This window comes from Hemiscyllium ocellatum, chromosome 7, assembly GCF_020745735.1.
Source record: "Hemiscyllium ocellatum isolate sHemOce1 chromosome 7, sHemOce1.pat.X.cur, whole genome shotgun sequence".
NCBI classification, from domain to species: Eukaryota; Metazoa; Chordata; class Chondrichthyes; order Orectolobiformes; family Hemiscylliidae; genus Hemiscyllium; species Hemiscyllium ocellatum.
The window spans coordinates 106,304,822-106,328,706 of NC_083407.1; the positions used below are offsets into that span (position 1 = coordinate 106,304,822).

Sequence of the window (23,885 nt, forward strand, 5' to 3'; positions counted from 1 at the left end):
GGCGGCTAAGGGATGACTTTATAGAGGTTTATAAAATTGAGGAGCATAGATAGGACAAATAGCCAAGGTTTTTTTCTTCCAGAATAGGGGAGTCCAAAACTTGAGGGCATAGATTTAAGGTGACAGGAGAAAGATACAAAAGGGGTAACATTTTCATGCAGAGGGTGACACGTATATGGAATGAACTGCTAGAAGAAGTGGTGGAGGTGGGTGCAATTACAACATTTTAAAAGTCATCTGGATGCATATCTGAATAGGAAGGGTTTAGACGGGTGTGAGCCAAATGCTGGCAAATGGGACTAGACTAATTTCAGATATGGATAAGTTGAACCAAATGGTCTGTTTTTGTGCTGTACATGTTAATGACTCTGAGTGGAAACATTTTCTGAAAATGTCCAGCGCACCAATAATCAATCCTGATAGCCTCAATTAATTAATCCTTTAGTTTTCTCTTTTCTAGAGAAACGTCCCAGCTATATCAGATTTTCCTTCTCGTCATACCCTCTCAGTTGCAGTGTAATTCTTGCAGATCGTTCATGCGCTTTTTCTCTAGATCTTCTTTTTACTGTGGAGAGCAACTCTTAATATTTTTCTGCTGGAGTGATAGAGAAGAAATCACCAATGCCTGGCATTATTTTCAGCACCAATTGATTAGATTAGATTAGATTACTGACAGTGTGGAAACAGGCCATTCGGCCCAACAAGTCATGGTCATGCTGTCCCATGACCATAACTCAGGGCAAGTTAGAGTTTCCGCTTCTCTCCCATTTCCGTCCCCAAACCAAACAGCTCAGTACGCAGCAATCCAGCAGAAATCATCTGGCTACCATCTGTCTGGCTGGTTTTATCTCAGTGTCTGCTGAGGCTTTTGCAGAAACTGGTGCTGTTGGGGACTTTTGTGTGGTTGAACAGCATGTGCAGAAGCCACAGTGGGTGTTTAATTGCTCAGTGACGTCTCTCAAAGCCACGTGAAGTGTGGACTTCTGGAAATGGGACTGGGGAGATCACGAGAGGTTATTGTTAATACTGAAAGTCCCAGAGGACAGTTTCAGTTATCAAAATCTCCACCCCTTACTCATGCTGCAGCTGCAGGGAAGTAAATCCTCCAGGTTTCTGGCAGTAGTTTTGCAAAATAGAGATTGATTGATTTAATGTTCACTGCTTGCCAAGAATAAAGTGAGAGATAAACTGTCTTCTTGTTTAGTTTTGGAGTTTAAATGCTACGCAGTTCATGCAATAAATGCAGTCTGCCGCAACATTTATTTTATTCTTACACTTACTAAGCTTTTCCCTCCCAAAGGCACAGTCTACTGAGGGTCAGAGGATGCAGTTTAAAGATGACTGTGAAAAGTGTCCGGATGGGAAGGGAGTATATGAGATTTCTTTTCTGAAGGATCTGTTTCCATGTTGTAAGACTCTGACTCTATAACTGAGGTGAAGTGATCTAGAATACAATGCCTGAAAAGGGTGGTGAAAGCAGATTCATTCACAACATTCAAAAGATGTTGGATAAATGATTGAAAGAGAAAGACATCACAGAACTGTAAGGTACAGAAAGAGGCTATTTTGCTGATTGTGCCTGCACTGGCTCATTAAGTGGCACTACGCGATCATGCTCAATCTCCTGCTTTTTCTTCATTCCCTTGCACACTATCTTTTTATCCAAGTAATCACCCAATGCCCTCTTGAGTTCCTCAATTGAACCTTGCCTCCACCACACTTGCAGGAAATGCATTCCATACTCTAACTACTCACTGCATGAAAATGTTTTTCCTCACTTCATCCTTGCTTCTTTTGCAGATCCTAAGCCACCTTGTCCTTGTTCCTTTCATGAACAAGAATGATTTCTCCTTATTTACTCTTTCCAAACAGCTCAAAATTTTGACAACATCTATCGGATCTCCTCTTCGCCTCCAAGAAGAACAGTCCCAACCTCTTAAATCTATCCTCATAACTATAAGACCATAAGACAGGAGCAGAAATTAGCTCATCCAGCCCATCAATTTTGCTCCGCCATTCAATCACAGCTGATAAGTTTCTCAACTTCATTTTCCCACTTTCTCCTTGTAACACTTGAACCCTTGACAATCAAGGACCTATCTATCTCCATCTTAAATATAACTGAAGTTCCTCATCCCTGGAACCATTCTTGAAAACCATTTCTGCACTCTTTCCACTACGTTCACATCCTTCTTATAATGTAGCACCCTGAACTGTACATAATACTCCAGCTGAGGTCTGACAAGTGTCTTGTATAATTTCAGCATCAACTCCTTACTCCTGTACTATTGCCCTGCTTGTAAAGCCAAGGACATTGTATGCTCTACATACTGCTCTCTCTCTCTCTCTACCTATCCTGCCATTTTCAATGATATACATATGCAACTAGGCCCCTCTGCTCCTTCACCCCACCCTTTAGAATTGTACTTCCTATTCTATATTGTCTTTCAATGTTTTCCTGCCAAAATGCATTCCTTCAAGCTTACTTGCGTTGAAACGCATCACCCACGTATCAGCCTGTTCCACCAACTTGACTATGTCCTTCTAGAGTTCTGCACTGACTTCCTCACAGTTACAATTCTTCCAAGTTTTATGTCAACTAGACACTTTGAAATTGCTGCCTGCACACCAAGATCATTGAACATATGTCAGGAAAACCCAGGGGCCCAATACCAATCCCTAGGGAACTCCAATGCAAACCTTCCTCCAGCCCGAAAAATATCTATTAACTATTGCTATCTGTTTCCTACCATTCAGCCAATTTGTATTCACATTGCAATTGATCTCTTAATCCCATCATCTGTAACTTTCCTCGCAAATCTCTTGTGTTGTCTCTATCAAAGGTCCTTGTGAAAGTCCATGTATGTCACATGCAAGGTTATGGGCGAGGTGCAGGGGTGTGGCTATAATTGGCTAGATCCACCCAAATAGCTGACACAGATACAGTGGATCAAATTGTCTCCTTCACTGCTGTACGAAAAGGGTAGCATTTTGCTTGTGCCAGTCTCCACCTCTTGGCTTTGTCGAGTATCAATTTGACACACTCAGAGTCCAAGTTACCCAAAAGGAATGGATGAGTTGTTGCAGTTCAACAGAACCAATCCTCAATCTGCCTCCCCTTCATCAGCATTCTGTAGCATAAGGCACTGAGTAATATGTACCAACAAAAGCCCAAAATGAGGCTTTTCTTTACCTGTCACAAAGAAACAAGGCCACAGTTGCTCCTGCCGTTGTCCCAGTTGAGATCAGGTAGCTGAGCGTAAAGCAGACCATCCAACCTGAGATTTTCCTGGCCTGCACAGTCTGAATGTACAATTACTTTCCAAGCTGATTCCACAGTGGCAGATCATTCGGGTGAATTCCTGGAGGGCTGCAGCCACTCTTGGAACCTAACCACTGGGATGCAGCTGGGGCAAAATTAAGCTGCCCACTGGGGTGAAACGTAGCAGAGTGGCGACTGGCAAGTTGGCAAAGGTCATTTCCTGGTCTGTTCATTGCAGGGAATCTGAGTGATGCTGCTTAAAACCTAGCTCTGATGTCTCATTCTATGGCTCATTGTCAAATATTGCCTGATAATGCTCCTGTGTGATGCACCTTGTTATCTTTTGTCACATTAAAGATGCTATATAAAAGCAAGTTGTTATGGTATTGAAATGAGATGAGGGGTTTTGCCACAAGAAAGGAAAGGGGGAGGCCCTAACTCTGCACTCACTCTAAATGAGATGTTCATGTGTATCTCATGCTGACCTGACTATACAATAACATTGGCAGGGGGTTTGGCACAGAAATATGAAAAGAAAAAGATGAAACAGCAAATAATTTAAAACAGAAAGATAGTGCTTCTATAAACTTTATGCAGGGTACTATGCAGTGGAATGAGATGCTTCATCTTCCCGGTTTACTGCTTTTAAATATATTCAATAAATAAGCACAACAGCAAAAGGTAATTTATTGCGGAGCACAGTTCATTTCACTCTGCAGAGTAGAGACTGAACACTCAAGCAGTCAGACACTGGCTCAAATCTAATTTAATATTGATAGTGTTGTTAGTCAGTGCTGTTTGTGCCTCCTTAATCAAAATGGCAGGCATAATTATCTCCCAAGCTTTAGCTAATGGAGTTCTATTATACTTAAAAGATTCATGACAGCCCATTTTCTTTTGCTTCATATATTTGTATTACATAGAGTGTGCGTTATCCCTATAATCCCATCTTCACAGCTTTATCCTTGGACTTTAGTTACTGTATATCACTGTGACCTGTCCCTCCAGGACACACAATGTTTTCCACTTTTTTCTCTTCAGTCACTTCATTATTTTATTTTAATGAACCCTAGTGTTCCTAAGGCTTTTGTTTGGCTTCCGCTTAACTTTTATTTGGGTCTGACTCAACAGTACTGAACATGCAGATTTATGTCAAGGTCCCATGATGGTTTGCTTTTCCATGCATAATATCCATGAAATAGGATCATGGAATATCGCACAGCTCTGTTTCAGTGCAGAAGTTGTTTTGGACAGTCTGCAGTAATCCACATTAGTATTGCACACACAGTATGCACCTCAGGCAGGTTGTGAATGTCCAAGTCTTGTTCCCCTATCATCCTTCAGTTCACTGACTTCGGTTAGTTTTCAATCAGATAAAGCCTCAGATTTAATATTATCATTCTTGTGTTCAAATTCTCTGAAGAAATCGTCCATTTCCTGTATCTGAAACCTTCTCCAACTCTGTAGTCCTCCAGTATGATAAAGCAAAGAACTGCAAATGCTGAAGATCTGAAGCAAACAAAACTCTGCACAGATGCTGCCAGACATATTGAGTTTATCAACTAGGAGAAAGTGAAGACTGCAGATGCTGGAGATCGGAGTTGAGAGTGTGGTGCTGGAAAAGCACAGCAGGTCAGGCAACATCCGAGGAGTAGGAGAAATGTCCCTATATGCCCAAAACATTGATTTTCCTACTGTTCAGATGTGCTGTGCTTTTCCAGCACCACTCTCTCGATGTTGAGTTTCTGTTTTTGTTCTGCAATCCACCCATATCTCTGGATTTCTTTTAAATCTGGCCTTGTACACATTCTGCATTATTGGTGGCTGTGCCTTCAGCTGTCTAGGTTCTGAAACTCCCTCCCTAAATCTCTGCATTTGTCTTTCCTCTTTTAGGTTCTCAATTTAAGCTACTTCTTTGGTCAGGCTGACAATTTCCCTTTATGTGGTTTCTTGTCACATTGTGACTGATAAAGCTTTTATGAGACACGTTGACTTATCGATGTGAAACAGAAAAGAAAAAAAGCAGCTTTGGATATGCTAAATAAAGCAATGAGCTTCCGCATCTGTGATCTCTGGCTCATGTTTTCACATTCCATAAGTAACTCTCTACCATTTATTCATTATGTTGGTTTAAATATAGCTCAGAATTCATTGTTTCAGAGTGTAACTCTTCCTTTGTAACATAACTTTTAGGTTGAACCATAGACTATAAAATACAATATCAGTGGAAGCTTTGATTGAGAAACTGACAAACAATCTGGCATAGTGCAGTTCAAGCAGGCTTGTTGTTAGCTATGGTTAAAAATTAATCTATATTTATGTCTGTAGTCAGAGTTAGTGTTATAAATATTGAACCATTGTGACCCACTTCTATAACTTTTGGTAAAGCCTCAGTGTCCAGCATTAACAAAAGGATGAAAGCTAACAATTCTAGCAAAGAGGACCATAAAATTCCACTAGTGATATCAATATTTCATAAGGGTTACAGATTCAAAGAGTTATTTTGAAGTTAAAAGTAAATAGTTTACTGTTCTAGTGGAATCATCCCAAAGCATGCCATGATGTGATGGAGATGGACATGGGGTTTAAAAGGTTCCATTGTTTAATTTCGTGGGTGTTTCTCACAGAAGGCAGTTGCGGTTTTGGTTCTGATGGAGAACACATTGTTGAGTCGTGAGAGTCAAAGGAAATAAAGGTTAGTTAGACCTGAGTTCAGTGCACAGAGTATAGTTGAGGTTCAAACTCATTTTGGAATTCCTGAGAGGAAATGAAACTGGGAAATTTGTCTAATTTGATGTTAGAGGAGCATATTGCAAGTGGGTGTTCACAGAGCCATGGGGCAGAAGACAGTTTTCAGCTAGCTTGGAAGCAATCATCTTGGAATAGGCAGGGAGAAAAGCATGTGCCATGACTGAATCAGCTGTAGGACCAACAACTGTACAAAAGTTAAGAGATCGTAGAGGGCTATTAGAAACTTGAGGTTTTTCTGATGTTTAAAACGCTAAGCAAGAATGCAATGAGGTGCTGCGATTTTGAAGGATCACTTAGTTAGTAGCAAATGGATGAAACACATGAAATTTCATACTCAGCGAATAACTGGAGTAGTAAACAGGAACCAGGTGACTTCCTGGGGGTCTGAGGGCAGACCTTTGAGTTGGTCCCCGGACATTTGGATGGACCATCAAGATTCTTGCAACTTTTAAGGGAACTCTGGGGGGATGGATGATGGGTTAGAACATAGAACTGAGTTCACTGCATACGTAATTAAAAACTATTGTCAAGTAAATGGTGCTTGGTTTGTTTAATTATTATGTGCAATAAAGTAATTTTTGTTTAAAATGTGAGATCTTGTCACTTGGTGTTGTCAATACTTTAAATGTTAAAGTACCATTTCAGGATTGCAACAATTATTCCATAGCTAACTCATTCCCATCCTATTGAATATTCCAAAAGATGGGGTTGGCAATTCCCATAAGTGTCACATTTCTATCCAGTTTTCCAGAATATTTTCTTTTAATTACACCTCCCCTGCACCATCCAAGAACAGAATATCTGGTGGAGCTTGATCGGCAAAAGATAAATGTGAGTTTATTTAAAACTAATTACCAGGAACTTTTGACTGGCTACAACTTTGGAATAGATGGCCTGCTTCCCACTGCTCTGCCTGTTGTCCTGGGCACTGCGGCAGATCATTAATAGCTTTCTCATAATAAACATATGGAAGGCTGCCTGCAAGAACCTCCCTCATGATAGCTTGAGGTCATTTATTCTAATTTAAAAATGCGTGACTTGGTTTGGCTGCAAGTAATAATGACAGCAATGCCTTCTGTCCCTAGCATTTGAAGAAAGAAAATGCATGTGCTTACTGAGATGAATGTGGCTTTATTAAAAATTCTATAAAACAGATGTTTTACATTTCAATATGCTGTGATCAGGGTTACCATTGGTGTAATTGGCTGTGGAAGGTAATGGCTGTTTTACTTGATGTGCATCTTATTTTTGTCTCAGCCTGCTATCTTAACAGATCGGTTACTGAAGTTCACACAATTATTTATTTTTGAATTTTTCTCCTAGCTGTACTTGACAGGCCTGGGTTGGTAATCTTGTTTCTTTTCATGTAATATGTCTTTACCTGCACAATGCTAAGATGAGAGACCACACTGTGAAGTCATTTTTGGAACTGTGGAACTAATCATGTTGTGTCATTTCCATTTACTAGTTGATACCTCATTGACATTGCTTGCAGACCAAAAAAAGTAAAAATGTTGACTAGTCCTATTTCCTTCCTATTGTCCATAATCCACGTTTTTTTTAAACTTTGTTTGTCCCCCTGTCTTTGCCTTACTTCATATGACTTGCCGACTTTCGATCATTGGTTCCTTTCCAATAGAAACAGACACACTGTCTCTCTCACATGTTCATTCTCACCTTCTCATTTCCTCTTGCTCATTTCCGTCCTCTTCCTGGCATTGAATACATATAGCAAAGAATTCACCCCATTATCACCCATATCTCTACATGTAAAGACTATCATTCAATTTACTTTTTTAAATGATCTTTTCTACCTGGAAACATAATGCACACCAACATGTTTGGACTTTCCCTCTTCTTAGTTTCTTAACATTTCTGGTCCAAAGTGAGTGACATCTCACTTAGGTACAATAAAATCCATCTGCCCCATTTTTACATGCTTAATGTATCAGTGTTTCTTTAGAAATGTTGTAATCTCATCTGCAGTACAAAAATGCCTCTAACTCAGTATCAATTATAAGTCTGGACAAACAACTTTATATTGTTTTATCTAAGTCATTAATAAGTACAGCAAATGGAGTTGAGACCCAAGCATAGACCTTAACTGGACACCAATAATTTTCCTTTTTAATTCAAGTGTAAGTACCCCTACTCTTATCTTCTACCACCAAATCAGCTCCATAATTGACCTTAAGTTTCATGGGCTATAATTTTAGCTAATGGTCTCTTATATGGAACTTTATCAAATCAATTTTGGAAGCTATAATATATAAAGTATAAACTATATTCATACTTATTCTTCCATCTACTACTTAAGTTACTTCAAAAAATTAAATTATATTTTTTAGACATGACCTGTTCATTATAACTCCACGTTTGCTTTCTAATCAACTCAAATTTTCCTAAATACTCTGTCACTTTGTCCTTAATTATAGACTTCAATAACATTCCCACAGCTAATGTTGGACTAACAGGTCTATAATTTACCAGTTTCTCTCTCTTAAATAATGGAGTAACACTTTCAACTTTCCAATCTAAGAGGACACATCCTCAATGGAAATTGCATTGCAGATTATGGCTAAATTGTCTACAATTTGCTCATCCACTTCCTTTAAAATTCTTGGATAGAAATGAACAGGACCTGACAACCTTTCAGTCAATAGTTACTTTTTCCATCCAATTTTGTTTTTTCTGTGTGACTTAAATTTCATGGGGTTCATTCTTGATTTGTTGTTCATTTTCCTGGAATATGAATATATTGGCCTCGTCTTCAATTGTGAAGACTGATGCAAAGCAATTTTTCAATACTTCCACCATTTCCTTATTTTAATTAACAAATTACCGTCATCTGTTTTTGAAGAACCCACATTACCCTCTCTTCTAATAGAATTACAAAAAAATTGTATTAATCTTAATATTCCTCACAGGCCTCGTGTAATACTTTTTGAGTAATTTTTTAGTTTTCCTTTGCTGCTGTTCTTATCTCTCCCAGTCTGTTGAAGCTATACTATTCTTTATTCTTTTGTCTATTTCCTTTAGTTCAATGTTATCTCTTGCCTCTTTTGTCAGTGATGGCTTTTGATATGATAAGTAGAATTCTTGCCCTTTGGCAGTGTATACTGTACCTATATTAAGCTAAGATCTTTTTGAACACTTTTCATTGTGCATCTGTAGCTTTACCTGAAAGCTGTTTTATGAGGTTTCTTGTTGTCAGTCAGTCTTATTCTGCTGAAGTTACCTGCCCAAGCTGTATCTATGTATCGTAGACATTGCAGAATCCCTGCAGTGGGGAAACAGGTCATTTAGTCCATCGAGTCCACACCAACCAGATCCAGCCCAAATGCTGTCTCTGTAACCCTGCATTTCCCATGGCTAATCCACCTAGCTTGCACATCATGGGCACTATGGGCAATTTAGCATGGCCAACGCACCTAACCTTCACATCTTTGGACCATGGGAGGAAACAGAGCACCCGAAGGAAACCCACACCAACATGAGGACAATGTGCAAACTTCACGCAGTCAGCCGAGAGTGGAACCTAACCAGGTCCCTGGTGCTGTGAGGCAGTCGTGCTAACCACTGAGCTACTGCGTCGCCTCTAAGAGATATTTGTACCTCTTAACATATTACTTATGTTCTAATTATATATAAAGCTTTTGACATTAACCTGTCCTTCAATTCAATACTGCCTTTCTCACATCACGATCAGAATTTTACAACACCTTCTATGGGTGGGCTGGCAAGCAAGGGAAGCATAAAACTGAGTGAGATGGCAAGGGCAGCTGTGCCAATCACCTATCTGCCTCCATTGGAACCTTATCAATGGTGAAGGAAACCTGTCTGATTCTTTTGGCCAATTGAGGCCCCTGAATGGCCAATCATTGACCACTCATGGTGTTTTCCTGCTTCTTTTGGTATTTTACCAGCAGTGTGGGTGCCTACATTCTGTAACCCAGAGGAGGAGCTCAGGAGGTGCCTGTTGTGTAACATAATGATTCCAGAGGGGTAAACGTTCCTGTTACATTAGCTTTGCCCATTCTACTTAAGTTTCACAAAGTCTGAGAGTGGAGACAGGGAATTCAAAGAGAAGTATCTGTTTCAGGATCCCTCACATCGCAGTAACTATCCTGACCAAATTTAATTGTACTTACTTCTATAACGCATTAAACCTTTGTTATTTAAGAACAGTGCCTCTTCTATAGATTCTCTACAATGATGCATCCTCTACCATTAATCTCTAGATAGGCCCATGGCAAAACAACAAAAAAGGAGAGTTGGTGCCAATTAACTGTCTCAAGAACCTTTGCCCAGTGCTGTGTACTGGTGGAGGTGGCAAACACCAGAAGTAGTCATTTGAAAAAAAAAGTCATGGTTGCAGTGGTGCTGATCTGGTCTCCATCATGATGAGAAGAATTCCACTTTAGACCATCAGTGCTTTAAGAGAGACACAGTCAATCAGCAGCTAAAATGTGATTATTGACAGAGAGAGAGACTGCAATAGGACAAACTCAGCACCCCAAAGACAAATCTTCACCATGAAGGTAGTCAGAGGTGCAGGGAAATGAGTAGGGGCTAGGGACAAGAGAGAAACAGCAGCCACAGTTAGAAGACAAATTTTAAACAAGTAGGCTCTGTAAAGAGCAAAAGTAAGTTCCAAGAGTGAAGTTAGGTATCCCTATAGGAAAACAAGAAATAAACTTTGCATTGTTTTCATAAAGACCCGAAAGGAAGGCAAGGGGGTTAAAAAAGAGTCCTCACCTCAATAATAAACATCACAAGCATCGAGTTTAGCGTCAACATAGTCAATGAAAGGACAAGAAAATAAAGTTTGTAACAGGCTGCAGAATCGGTAAGTCTTCAAAATTTACTTAAAGCTGGAAAAGAGCAGATTTAGTGAAATCTAGTTAAGAGTTGAATTGAAAAAGACAGGTCAGGAACAAGTAAAGATGTAAAATGACCAGGAATCCGTATTTAGACCATAGTTTTAAGAGGAAGAATTATAAAAGCTGCAGCCAGAGACCTTTATTTTAAAAAAAACCCATATCAAATAGAGTGCATTTGGTTTTGGATCTTTAAAGATGACAGAACAACCATTTTCTCTGGAAGCAAACTTGAAAATCCCAGCTTGGCCTCAAGAAAGCAAGACATCCCTGAAAAAGATGGGAGACAACCATTGTAATCATTTAAAAAAAAGAATGGAAAATATCAAAGTAGGCTAGAAAATCCTGTAACTTGTATAGGAATTTGGTATTGCATAGAAGCATTTGAAAAGCTTGAAGAATTCGGTAATACTGAAATGTAGAATTTTCTTTAAAAGCTGGCTGGTGAAAGAAAATTAGAAAGTTTTGCAACCTTTACCATCATTCAACTTAAAGTAGCATTGGTGAATACAAAAATGCAAGCAATATTGAAATGACACGTATTTAAGGTCGCTGTACAGAAATAAGATGACTTAGTACATTGTGAAGAAATGAGAACATAGACTTCCTAGCAGATTCACATTTAGAGAAGCTTCAAAAAGTGTGCAAAAATAGACCTCATGGAAAGTGACAGTTCTGAAGATAAATTATTTTCTCAAAATTAAATGTTAAAATTGAAGCTATTATATTCAGTGTGTCCAATTGCAAGTGATGTTATTAACAGGCAAAGGAACAAACCGAATACAGACACTTCTAAAAATGTCTGTAAACCTTTGATAGTTCCTTCAATTGAAGAATCAATAAAATTCTTGAAAAAGCAAAATTTAACAAAATAAAAGTTGTATCCAGGAGAATCTGCAGACAATTTCATTAATTACTTCTACAGGTTAGTGGTAAACTATGAAAATGGCGTTCTGAAATCAGAAACCATTAAAGTCAGAATTGTTGTTGGAATTCTTGATGAAACTACACGCTGGAAGCAGCAACTGGAAAGACAGATTCTAAGAGGAAATGTAAAAGCTATCTCAAAGGGCCACAGAGTCTGCTCACTCTCTTAGCTGTGGAGAGTCCAGAGAAGCACATGACAAGCCCACCAGAGTGAGCAGGTCAAACAACAACAAAAAAAATTCAATGCTGCAAAACAACAAGGGTTCATGGGCACGCACAGTGTCAGCTATCATTAAGAATGCTATATTTGCAAAGCTATAGGTCACTTCTGTAGTGGTTGAAATGATTATAATGAGATCAGCCAGGCAGACTTCACAGAACATGGGTTCCCTGATTGAGGCTGTTAATCTGGTCCAGTTTGTCAGCCCTGGTTCTGAGGGAGCTGAATCAGTGTCAGGGCCTCACCATGTGTAAATAAAGGGTGACGGGAAACTGACCTCACTAGAGTTATTTCAACTTCCTCACAATTTGCTGAAGTAAGAGGCAGTTTCAGAACAGCAAAAGTACTGGTGGTCACATACATAAAGAGGCCTACACAGTAGTCAATCAGCCAATCACTGTTAGAAAAGATGCCCCTTTCCAGGGCAAATAGCTAAGCCAGATGAATCAAAAGAGGCATCAATGGACATTCTCCTGACTTTGTGTTTGGTGGAGGAACAAATGTTACTACCCTATCAGGCACCTTATCGTGGCTGGGAGAACTGGCATACTAACACTAGCTTCCCTGAAGCAGCCAATAGCAATAGTATTGAGGCTGTGATTATCTGAAACCAACTCCACTGGGCCAACTACTTGCTCAGGATGCCTGAGCAGCCTTTCAAAAATGGGGAGCAAAAGAAAGATGATACTATTCACAGGAATTGCTCCAAAGGAATGGACTTGGATAGTGACCATTCTGCAAAAACAAAGTTGATAGCTATGGTTCAGTGGGCAACATGCTGACCTCTAAATCAAGAGGATATGAATACAATCAGTTACATAATAAATCCTGGCATGGCCAGTCTAATACTGAGAAAATGCCATATTGTCAGAGATGATGCCTTTTGGATAAGGTAGAGTCCTACAGCATCAAGACAGGCCCTTTGACCCAAATTGGTCCATGCTGACCAAAATGCCAGTCCATGCTAACTCCATTTCCCTGCACTTGGGCCATATCCTTCTAAATCTTTCCTATCCGCATATTTGTCCAAATGCCTTTTAAGTGTTGTTAATATACCCGCCTCGACCACTTCCGCTGGCACCTCATTCCATATGCATACCACCCTCTGTGTAAAAACGTTGCCCCTCAGGCTCTCTTATGTTCTTTCCCCTCTCACCTTAAACTGTTGCTGTCCCAGCCCTGGGAAAAGACCGAATGCATTCACCCAATGCGTGCCTCTCATGACCTTGTACACTTCTATAAGATCCCTTCTCAGTTTCTTACGCTCTAAAGAAAAAAGTCCTAGCTTGTCCAACCTCTCCCCATATCCTAGACCATTGTGTCCTGGCAACATCCTTGTGGGTTTCTTCTGCACTTTTTCCAGTTTAATAACATCCTTCTTATGACAATGTGATCAAAACTGAATACAGTTCTGTAAGTGCGGCCTCACCAACAACTGCAACATAACTTCCCAACTTTTATACTCAGTGCCCTGACTGATGAAGACCAGTGTGCCAAAAGCCGCCTTCACTGCTCTGTCTACCTGTGACTCCACTTTCAAAGAACTGTACACCTGAACTCCAAGGTCCCTCTGTTCCAGTACACTCCTTAAGACTGTGAACCCTCTTTTTTAAAAAAAAATTCATATCATGGGATGTGAGCATCACTAGCAATACATTTATTGCCCATCCCTAATTGCCCAGAGGACAGTTAAGAGTCCGCCACATTTGCTGTGGATCTGCCTTAAAGGACATTGGTGAGCCAGGTTGGTTTTTCATGACAATCACAATGATTTCATAGTTGTCCTTAGATTACTCTTCAGATTTTTATTAAATTCAAATTGTACCATCATATAGCTAAGTGGCATAAAACAGATGATCTAGTCATTCTCACTCTGTAGAATCTCATGTGCCATATTTTCTACATTAAAGTAGTAACAACCATGACTACAAAATTGTTAAAGATGTGTATGGTGTAAGCTTAGTCACTGATTTGCTAGTCTTCATGGTTAGAAGTTTATTCGGTCAAGCATTGAATTGTAGAAACTCTGAAGTATTCTACATCTCGTTTTACATTCAGAACTACTGGAATATCATTTACAAGGTCATTCTGCAGAGGAGGATATAAGCTGATTTTTTTCCATCAATGCTAAATACTTACTACAGTGGAAACATTGAGGAAGTTCATAATAAACGCTGAAGAGAATAAATGCAGAACTAACAAGGGTAGCATCTTTGTTCGTTCACAAACTATCTGTGCAATTGCTAACTGAAAGTAATTTTACACAAAGCTGTTAAACCCACAAAACTGGCCCCACCCAGTAGGAATAACAAGAACAGTAACTTCCCACTAACTGTTCCTGTTTGTGCATATTCAAGGAAGACCTTCAAGTAGAACTCATTTTTACAAGTTTAACGTAATATAAATATTTAATTTACTAATAAACTGAGCAATTAAACAGGTTATTTAGTGTAGTACTTAGTCATTTTTAGTGATTTAAAATCAGGTTGAACACCAGCAGTGGAGTAAGCACTGTTGTTAAAAATGCTTTTCTCTTTATTGCAAACCTATTTTCAGTTATATTAATAAAACTGCAACAGGTTATCATCCTTAATTAATCCAGGAGCAAAAGATAAACGGTTATGAACTGCTTCACTGATGGCTCATGCTCCATCATGGAAGATGCAACTTTTGTGATTCTGTAATGAGATTTAATAGAAATATGACCTGTGATCTAAGGAACCCTATTTTGTGATTATGCTTAAAGCAGAAAATTATTCACAGTGATCGTGGGAACCAGATTCAATTTTAGTTTTTGTTTTAATCAGCCAGTTATGGACAGAATAGGAATCAGATATAACTTGCAGCCTTTCTGCTACAGGCTGTGTGGTTTTCTGATTTCAAAGTCATTGTAATTCTGAGCACAGTGTTTATGCCTCACATCAAATTTGATCACCTGTGCACCCCGGTTCAAAATTGTGGAAGTCAGAATTTCCCAGAGACCACTGAAGCAAGTCTACAGGTTAGGATCACTTCAGTTTAAGAATACAAAATAAGGAGGTTCCTTAACCCAGCCATGTGCAGTGCTAGTTAAAAGGACCCATATAACTAAATTATAGAAGGATACATAGAAATATATAGCTAACTATCAACAGATAAAGTATATTTGGCTGAAATCTGTATTTATGTACAAGTTAGGAGCACAAGTAGACATTCAGGTCCCACTGTCAATGAACAAGGTCATGGCTGATCTATTTGTGTGTTGAATCCACATTTCCACCTACATCCAAAAACCTTTGATTCCTTTGCCAAACGAGGAGTTAGCTATCTCCGCTTTAAAAATGTTCAATGTCTCTGCCTACACCACCATCTGAAACAGCCAGTTCCAAAATAGCTTCTCCGCAGCTTGGAATTCTGCAATCACTTCTCCATTTACATAATACTCTGCTTCACTCCAAGGTCCTAAGCTTCCATATGATTGAATTATTGCAACGCAGAATCCAGTCCATTCCAATATGTTACCTTCCTGATGAAACATTAAACTAAGGCCTCTTTGGCCTTCTAAACAGGACATTAAAAAAAATACTGAGACACTGTTCCTCCAACAGTGAGTGGGTTTTCCTCATTGCCTTCACCAATATTTATCCCTCGATCAGTATCACTGAAGCCAATTATTTGTTCATTTTACATTGCTGATTGTTCTATGTGTGCTGAATTTCATGTTTCCTCCAGTCCAATATTGACTGCACTTCAAAGGGTTTACTCTGGAGCTTAAGACCGTAGATATTGAGAACTCATGATATGATGTTGTTCACTTCAGACCCAATGAGAACATTCTTTGCTGGAGAGTTCTTTTGAAATTGGCTTCTCCACAGGATTGTGAATGCTCCATCACTTAAATGGACTGGTTGGTTCATACCTCAGTGAATCAAGAATATGAGCAGCAAGCGGGAATATGAGGTTGAAACCAATCAGCCTTAATTGAATTGAATGGTGGAGCAGGCTTTGAAAGGCTGCTTGACATGCTTTAGAAACGCAAGTTTATTTTTAATTCTATTTCTTGTCTGCTGAGGATCAATGCTCAGCCTGATCCTGTATTGACCGAAAGCTTGTGTCTTTGGAGTTGGAGCCATAGCTGAATTTACACCTTCTTAAGACAAGATTTCTGTGGGCTTTTACAACAACCTACTGGTCCCCAGCTGAGATAACCTAACTGTGAAATCAATCCTGGTGCCTTATGATCAGAATGAACTAATAATGTACGACGCTGTTGTTTACCTGCTAAGCCTTCACGGAACTCAGAACGTCCAACATATCCTGCTATGTAGAAGTGCATGGTATTTTCAGCGCTGGAACTGAGCATTTAGCTTCACTGGTCTATGCATTGTTTATGAAGAGGCAGTGGAATGATTGTAATGTCACTCGACTAATGGTCTGGATGCTTGGATTCAAAACCCAGACAGATAGCGAAGAGTTTCAATACAATAAAAATCTGGAATTTAAAACTCAGCCTGATGAGGACCATGTAACCATTGCCTATTATAGTAAAAAAAAAAGCTTCACCAACGTCCTTTAAGAAAGGAAATCCGCCATCCATATCTGGTCTGGCCTACTTGCGACTGTGGATCACTATGTGGTTTACTCATAACTGCTCTCTGCAATGGTTCGAACAAACTGAATGGAACGAGGGGCAATTGGGTAAAATATGCAGGCTTTACCAGTGGCACTCGCATTCTATGAAATAATTCAAAAATGCTCAAAAGTGAGCATCCTTCCACCTCATTGCAATAGACTCTCAATACATTGTTAGAACATCCTCTATTACTTTCTTAGTCATGTACTGATCTAGTTTTTCCTTAAATGCATCTCTGTTACTTTGCATGTGTTAGTGAGATCCAGATTCTAAACATTCTCTGTGTAAAGAAGCTTCTCTTGAATTCCACATCAAGTTTATTAGGTGGCAATCTTATACTTATGACCCCTCATTTTGATCTCTCCCATCAAACCCTTTCATTGTGTTGAAGACGTTTGTCAGGTCACCCTGTGGTCTTTTCTTCGCAGTGGAAGTTGGAGCACTGCTGTTGTGTAATGAATGGATGAGTTTCTGAAACAATTTGCTCCAGATACTTGGCTGCAAGGTTGATATTGCTGTCCTGCAATGCATTATGCATTGTCATAGTACCAAAATCGTAGACTTGGTTTCATTAAACCATTCTGCTGTGCTCTCTGGAGAATGTTGACTGGATTTCTATTTCAAAAATACATTATTTTCTCCCAGTAAGGATACAGAAAATGTGCCAATTTTGAAGCGGTTTGCATGGGCACCCCAAAAAGGTAGGGGTTGGGCTGCTTCAGCGTTGGAAGAAGAATGTCTATATGGCAAATCAACACCTAATCTTGTCCTATTCTGTTGTGCAGTGCAAGACCCACGAACGTTGAGCGAATTCACCAACTGAGGAAGGAGTACCAGCAGGCCAGACGGGAGGGTGCCATTCCATCTTACGAAGAACACGAAGGCCGGCGCTGGCCTAGTGACTATGAGCCAGGCTGGGTAAGTCTTCACACGTGAAACTGGTGAGCGGGTAACTCTGTTTATTCACCTTGAGTAAATCCTGTGAAACCGGACCTGCTCTTTTTTTTGCGATTGAACAGACATGTGAAACCCACAGTGGCCGAAGCCGTTAAATCCCAGCTGCACTGATTTCATTCACAGCTGTCTTGGGTATGTGCTTCCCGGGCATGTATGAAGCAGAATAACACTACTTTAATGTATTTAGCCAGCGGTAGGCAGCAATAAATATTTACTTGTGCCACCATATGGTTTCTTGACTTCTCCCAGATGGATAGTTATTGTGATAGCCAGGTTAAAAATTCTGTATTATTTATCCATGGGTTGCTCTTTGTGCATTAAGTTTGAATCCAGGCAATGTTATTTTTTTGGTGATTTATTCAGCATTACTCCTTTGTTTATCCCCTAAGGGACTTCATACTTCTGGGATTCTTACCTCTTCGTGTGCAGGGGAGGCAGGTCAAATGAGTTTATTTTGATTTACTAAGAGAGAGAGAGAGAGAGGTGGGGGGAGAAAAAGCAACACAGCTTCCCAGACACCAGGAAAGCAAATAGCAGCTGATGTGCTTTGTCATGGTCACAGCAGCAAATTAAGTTGTTGGATGTGAACAGTCAAATGTCTTCAGACCCTGTGTGGTTCTGTATCGATGACTGTAGTGCTGTGAAGTGACACTCTGACTAAGACCAGAGTACAGCTGCCAACACTCCAAGAAAGACTTGGACACTCATCTAACGCGTTGGGGCTGTGAAACCAAATCATCAATGTGTGAGATTTTTATTTTGAGTTTTCTTTGCACATGTTAGTTTATCAGTTACTTTGCAAAACTGTAGATTGGAAAGAGGGTCATTTGACTTAGTGGGGTGCTTGAAGGTCATGTGAAGAAACCTCCAGGGGGTATATGCAGACAGAGTTCGCAATTCCAACACGCTGTGGTTTAGTCTTTCTTCCCATTTGACTGCTAGAGGGTTGGGGTTGTAAGAAAATTAGACCCACACAAAAATAGAGTCAATTTAATTGTACTTTTTTGATGGAATCATGGGTGCCAACTGCATGAGCAAAAGTCTTAAGGCTGCAAAGTGTGCCGGCAGCTAGGTGGGATGATGTGCATTCACCTCTGTCCCATGTTGGAGCAGTGAATCTCGGAACTCAGTCAAGGCTGAGGAAAGAGTAGGGAAGGATTTCATTCATCCAGGGAGGAAGAGAGCCTCAGTCAACATCACTCCTATGCTCATCCAGGTGGAATTGAGAGGGGAGACAGTAGTGTAGTGGTAACGTCAGTGGACTTGTAATCCAGAAACAGGGGCTGTAATGTTTTGGGAACCTGAGTTCCAATCCCATTGTGGCATTGAATTAAAATTTCACTGTGGATCAGTGTAGAGGTCCATCTGATTCACCCATGTCCATAAAGACCGTTGGGAAACTCCCATCCCTTTTTAAATGTTATTGGTCTTTATGGGGGTTATACCATGTAACTCAGTGGTGTAATTATGTACAGTCCCATCTTTCAGATTATATGGTATCCAGTGGCATCATCAAGACTCTCAACAAAGCTGAACAGATCCCAAGCCACTATTTCCAAAAGGAGTAAGGGAGTATTTCCTGGTTCCTCGGGTCAGTATTTCTCCCAGAGCCAGTAATCAGATTATCCAGCTTGATCATATTGCTATTTGTTAGACCTTGCTGCATGCAAATTGACTAATGGGTCTTCTACGTTACATTTTCAAAAGTGGATCATTAGCTGTGAAGTGTTTTCCAGCATTCTGAAGTCATGAAATAAATAAGTCTTTTTTTTGTCACTAACTAATCTATGGCACCATATGTAGAATTTCCCTCTGATTAATTGACCTAACACTATGGGGCAATTTAGCATGGCTAATTCATCTGACCTGCACATCTTTGGACTGTGGGAAGAAACCGGAGCACCCAGAGGAAACCCACGCAGACACAGGGAGAATGTGCAAACTCCACACAGACAGTCACCCAAGGCTGGAATTGAACCTGGGACCCTGGTGCTGTGAGGCAACAGTGCTAACGACTGAGCCACTGTGCCGCCCGTTAGAGTCATGGCAGATTTGGGGTCAGTGGTGGTGTGTGTGGAAGAGGCAAACTTAACCCTATGGGCATCAGTTCAGGGCTCAAAGCTGTCCTGCCTCCAACTGAGCACCAGGAAAAGTTGCAATGAGGCCATTGGAATGAGGAGCAGGAACTTGCACAAGAAGGACAGACAGTCAGAAATCCAGAAGGAAGGGGAAGAGGGCAGTACACCTGCAGATGGCTGAGAGTCAGTGCTGAAGACGCCCGTGACTCTGTCTCCTCGGATATCGGAGCTCTTGTCATTGTAACCTCTCAGCGTTTTACAGGTGGCTGTACAGTGATGTGTTGGCCAGGCAACTGATGCCCTCTTTGCCAAGGATGGGCGACTGGCTCAGATTCTCACAAGACACTGGGCATCGTTAGCTCAAAGGGCAACTGGTCCTGTGCCTGGAGCTGACAGCTGATACCCTGCAATACCCCCCCCCCCCCCCCCCCCCACTTCCCCAGAGTGATGAATCTCAGCAATGGTCTCTCCATGACATTTCCCTCACTGAGGGGGTGAGGACACAGAGCAGTGAGGCCCTGGAAGGAAACAGCTCATCAGGAGAAAGGTGCTAGGAGAGGAATGATTGGAGGCAGAGGGTGATAACAAATTGAACAGGAAGGTAAATGTACAGTGTAGGCCTTGCTCCTCCTGGCTCCATTGGGAAAGAACACCACTCGGGCCAGACCTCTGGTCCTCCTGCAACATCCTGGGTCCAGATGTTGGAGTTGGGGGCAAGGTCCTGATGCAGAAACAGACCCGGCTCCTGTTCCCAGTCTCCAGGGTGAGAACGTGGCCCTGCCTCACATGACAATATATTAGGACAGATCAAAGAGGTATATTTTGAGGAAGGACAGATAGAAGCAGAAAGTTGTAGAGGGGAAACTCCGGAGCATCAGGCTGAAGGCACTGCAGCTAATGGTGTACTGAAGGAAATCAGAGACCTACAAGAGGATGGAGTTGGTAGAACTGACAGAAGGGGAGAGACGAGGTCATGAGCAGATTTAAGCACAAGGATGATTATTTTAAAAGCAGCACATTGCTGGGCAGGATGTCGATGCAGGCCAGCAAGCAACAGTGGCAGGGACACCTGCAGGATAAACTTCTCTTATTCCCATAGGCAACTAAATCGTAGGTAGCTTGCCATTTTGTAAGAATTCCTAATCGGCAATGAAATGATTAGGAAGATTTTCCGAAAGTTTGTTTATATTTCATTTGATGGATGCCATGCCGCATCGTCCCACAGAAAGCTACAGCTATTAAAATGCAGTGGGGAATCAATCTATTTATAATCGGTGATGGAGATGCCCACAAGCTGTTTGCAATGACCTCCTTTCCTTTCCTGTCTCTTAAAGCATCCATTCAATGCATTCGTTTATGGAACAGTCAAGGTCAGAAGTTAATGGTACGCGAGGTCATTGGAAGGGACTGTCCATCCTTTCTAACCCCTGTTTGGCATTTCGTTCCAAGCACTGGCTCATTATGCCACTGAGCAGAGCAAAGAGAGTATTGTCAACTTCATCGTCTTCCAGGCAAACAGTGAAGTGACATTCTGAAATAGATTGTAGACTGCACTAACCTAAACAGGACCAGAAAGTGAGTAATCACAGTTCCGGGTCCAGACATCAAGATGGCATTTATTGACAGCTGGGCTTTGAATGAATGGAAAGGTCATGACTATCAGGTTCTCCTGATAATAATAGTAGGAAGTTTAGTCAGTGAAGTTTTTACTGAGTGAATGGATAACGCAATAGCCACTTAATCACTAAGATTAAAGATAGGAGTTGCAGGCATAATCAGGCAATGTAGTGTAGACACCTTCTGGAGGTGGAAAAGAAAACTACTATGGATATAATGGTCAGACAGGTCATCATCAAGAGTGACCAGATAGCAAAACAAAATCTCCTTTTTTAAAGACTAGGAAAACTTGTCAGATAGTGCAATATTGAAGCTTTATCTACTACTAACGGCTTCTGTTGTGTGAAATGGAATTCCAATACAGAATTGATCCTTCACAGGTCAAAATCTATGTTCTCTTAATGTGGTGTAAGTAATTTTTTTTTTTGCCTTGATCTCCACAGGTAAATGAATAAGGGTATGACACAAGGAAGAAAACTATTTCCCCTCAAATTGTACATTTTGGACTGTACTTCACAGGATATATACAAGGTTATATAATCAATGTCTAAGTGGAGCAGTCATATATTGAGTTGTGAATGGTGACTTGAGAATTCTACACTCTATAAATAGTTTCCATATTTGTCAATGTGTTAATGCATTCTTCCTGTTACTATGTAATATTAATACGAAACAGAAAACCTGAACGTAGTTATGTTGGCAAAGTAATATTTTGGAAGTGTAGACGGAAACGTAACATAATTTACAGACAAGAACCCAGGAGTGTATCAGCATTTATAGGCAGTCCCCAGAAGTATGTAAAAATTTTCAGGCAATCCCCATTCATGTGACAGTATTTACAGACAGTCCCCAGGAATATATCAGTATCTTATGCTTATCTCAGGAGCTTATGCAGAGGTTCCACCGTGCAGGAATCATAGTGATTTTGTTGATGGCCTTGACTCCTGTGATGTTTTTTGCCCTGTTCTTCAAAGTATGGCAGAGGGATTTCTTTCTTATAATCAGCAATAAGTCATTCTTACCAACAGTGCATTCACTTTCAATAGTTGATATGTATTCTTGGTCTTATGAGCAGTTAGACATTTAATTAGATTAGATTAGATTAGTTACAGTGTGGAAACAGGTCCTTCGGCCCAACAAGTCCATACCGACCTGCCGAAGCGGAACCCACCCAGACCCATTCTCCTACATTTACCCGTTCACCTAACACTACAGGCAATTTAGCATGACCAATTCACCTAACCTGCACATTTTTGGACTGTGGGAGGAAACCCATTCAGACACGGGGAGAATGTGTAAACTCCACAGAGTCAGTCGCCTGAGGCGGGAATTGAACCTGGGTCTCTGACGCTGTGAGGCAGCAGTGCTAACCACTGTGCCACCGTGCTGTTTTTTTGTTTTATATTTAGGAACTATGGACTAGTTTCAGGTTTGCTGTCATTGGCATTGATTCCTGATTTTGGAGCATGATTTGTTGCTTCCACACGTAAGTTGATTGAGACTCCAGTTGACTGCACCTTTGTGTTCGTGGATTTGTCCTTGACTTTGGCCCACAGAGTGTATGGTTTCAAGATCTGTGTATTACTGTATGAATCCTTTCAAGTGACGGATGCTTGTGGAAAGTTTTCTGCATGTTTTACAGGCTTCACATGATTTTCAGAAGTACCTACCAGTTCCAGGTTAAGCAGCATGACTTACAATGAATGTTTGATTCATTAGACACAGATTCCACATGGTGAGATGGCTTTTCACAAAGCTTCCTGTGAGGAAAGAACTGGAAATAATTTGCATGCTTTTCTAAAGTACTGTTGGCCTTTATTTGACAGCTCATGTTTGCTGTTTAAAAAAAGACTTCAATTTATTTGGCACCTTTCATGACCTCAGGGTGTCTCAAAGCACAATGTAGACAATCGAGCATTTTCAAAGTGCAGCCACTATTGAGTGTAGAAAATGCAGCAATAAATTTGTGTACAGCAGGATTTCACAAATAGTAACTTAATAATGACCAGGTAATCTTTAGTTGTATTAGTTGAGTGATTAATATTAGCCAGGATGAACTGCCCTGCTGTTTTTCAAAAAAAAAAGCACCCAAGAATCCAACACTACCATGAGAGAATAGATTGGTTTCACTTTTGATCCAGAAGACTGGACCTCTGACAGTGTAGTACGCACTCACTACTGCACAGAAGTGGCAGCTTTGATTCTGTGCAAAGTGGAACCCGAGCCCACCACCTTCAGAATCAAAGAGAAGAGCATCTGAGAACGCGGTGAAGCCGGATTTAACCCATTGCTTTCAAGAAGGAAACAAAACCAAAGAACTGCAGACGCTGGAAATCCAGAACAAAAATGGAAATTGATGGAGAAACTCAGCAGGTCTGACAGCATCCGTGGAAAGAAAGCAGAGTCAACCTTTCAGATCCAGTGACCCTTCTTCATATATCCATCACAAGGAAGGTAAATCTCCAGAGCTGTGTGGAAAAGACAAGCGAGTGGGACAAGATCAGTTACTTTTCCAGTGGACCAAACGGACTCCTCCTATGCTAGAGCCATTCTGATTCTACTAATTTATTTGATCTATGAA

At 40.5% G+C, this 23,885-nt stretch overlaps 1 protein-coding gene across 3 annotated transcripts in view; it reads left to right on the plus strand.

Annotated features, from left to right (window-relative positions):
* Positions 1–23,885, plus strand: part of LOC132817259 (partitioning defective 3 homolog B-like) — a 993,739-nt gene that overhangs the window by 852,211 nt on the left and 117,643 nt on the right. For 2 of the 3 annotated variants that reach the window (XM_060827625.1, XM_060827626.1), the window contains one exon: positions 17,438–17,570. In XM_060827625.1, the coding sequence (XP_060683608.1) occupies positions 17,438–17,570 (133 nt within the window). Of the gene's footprint in view, positions 1–17,437; positions 17,571–21,747; positions 21,791–23,885 lie in introns of those variants that run through there. The other variant, XM_060827628.1, reaches the window with a different exon arrangement.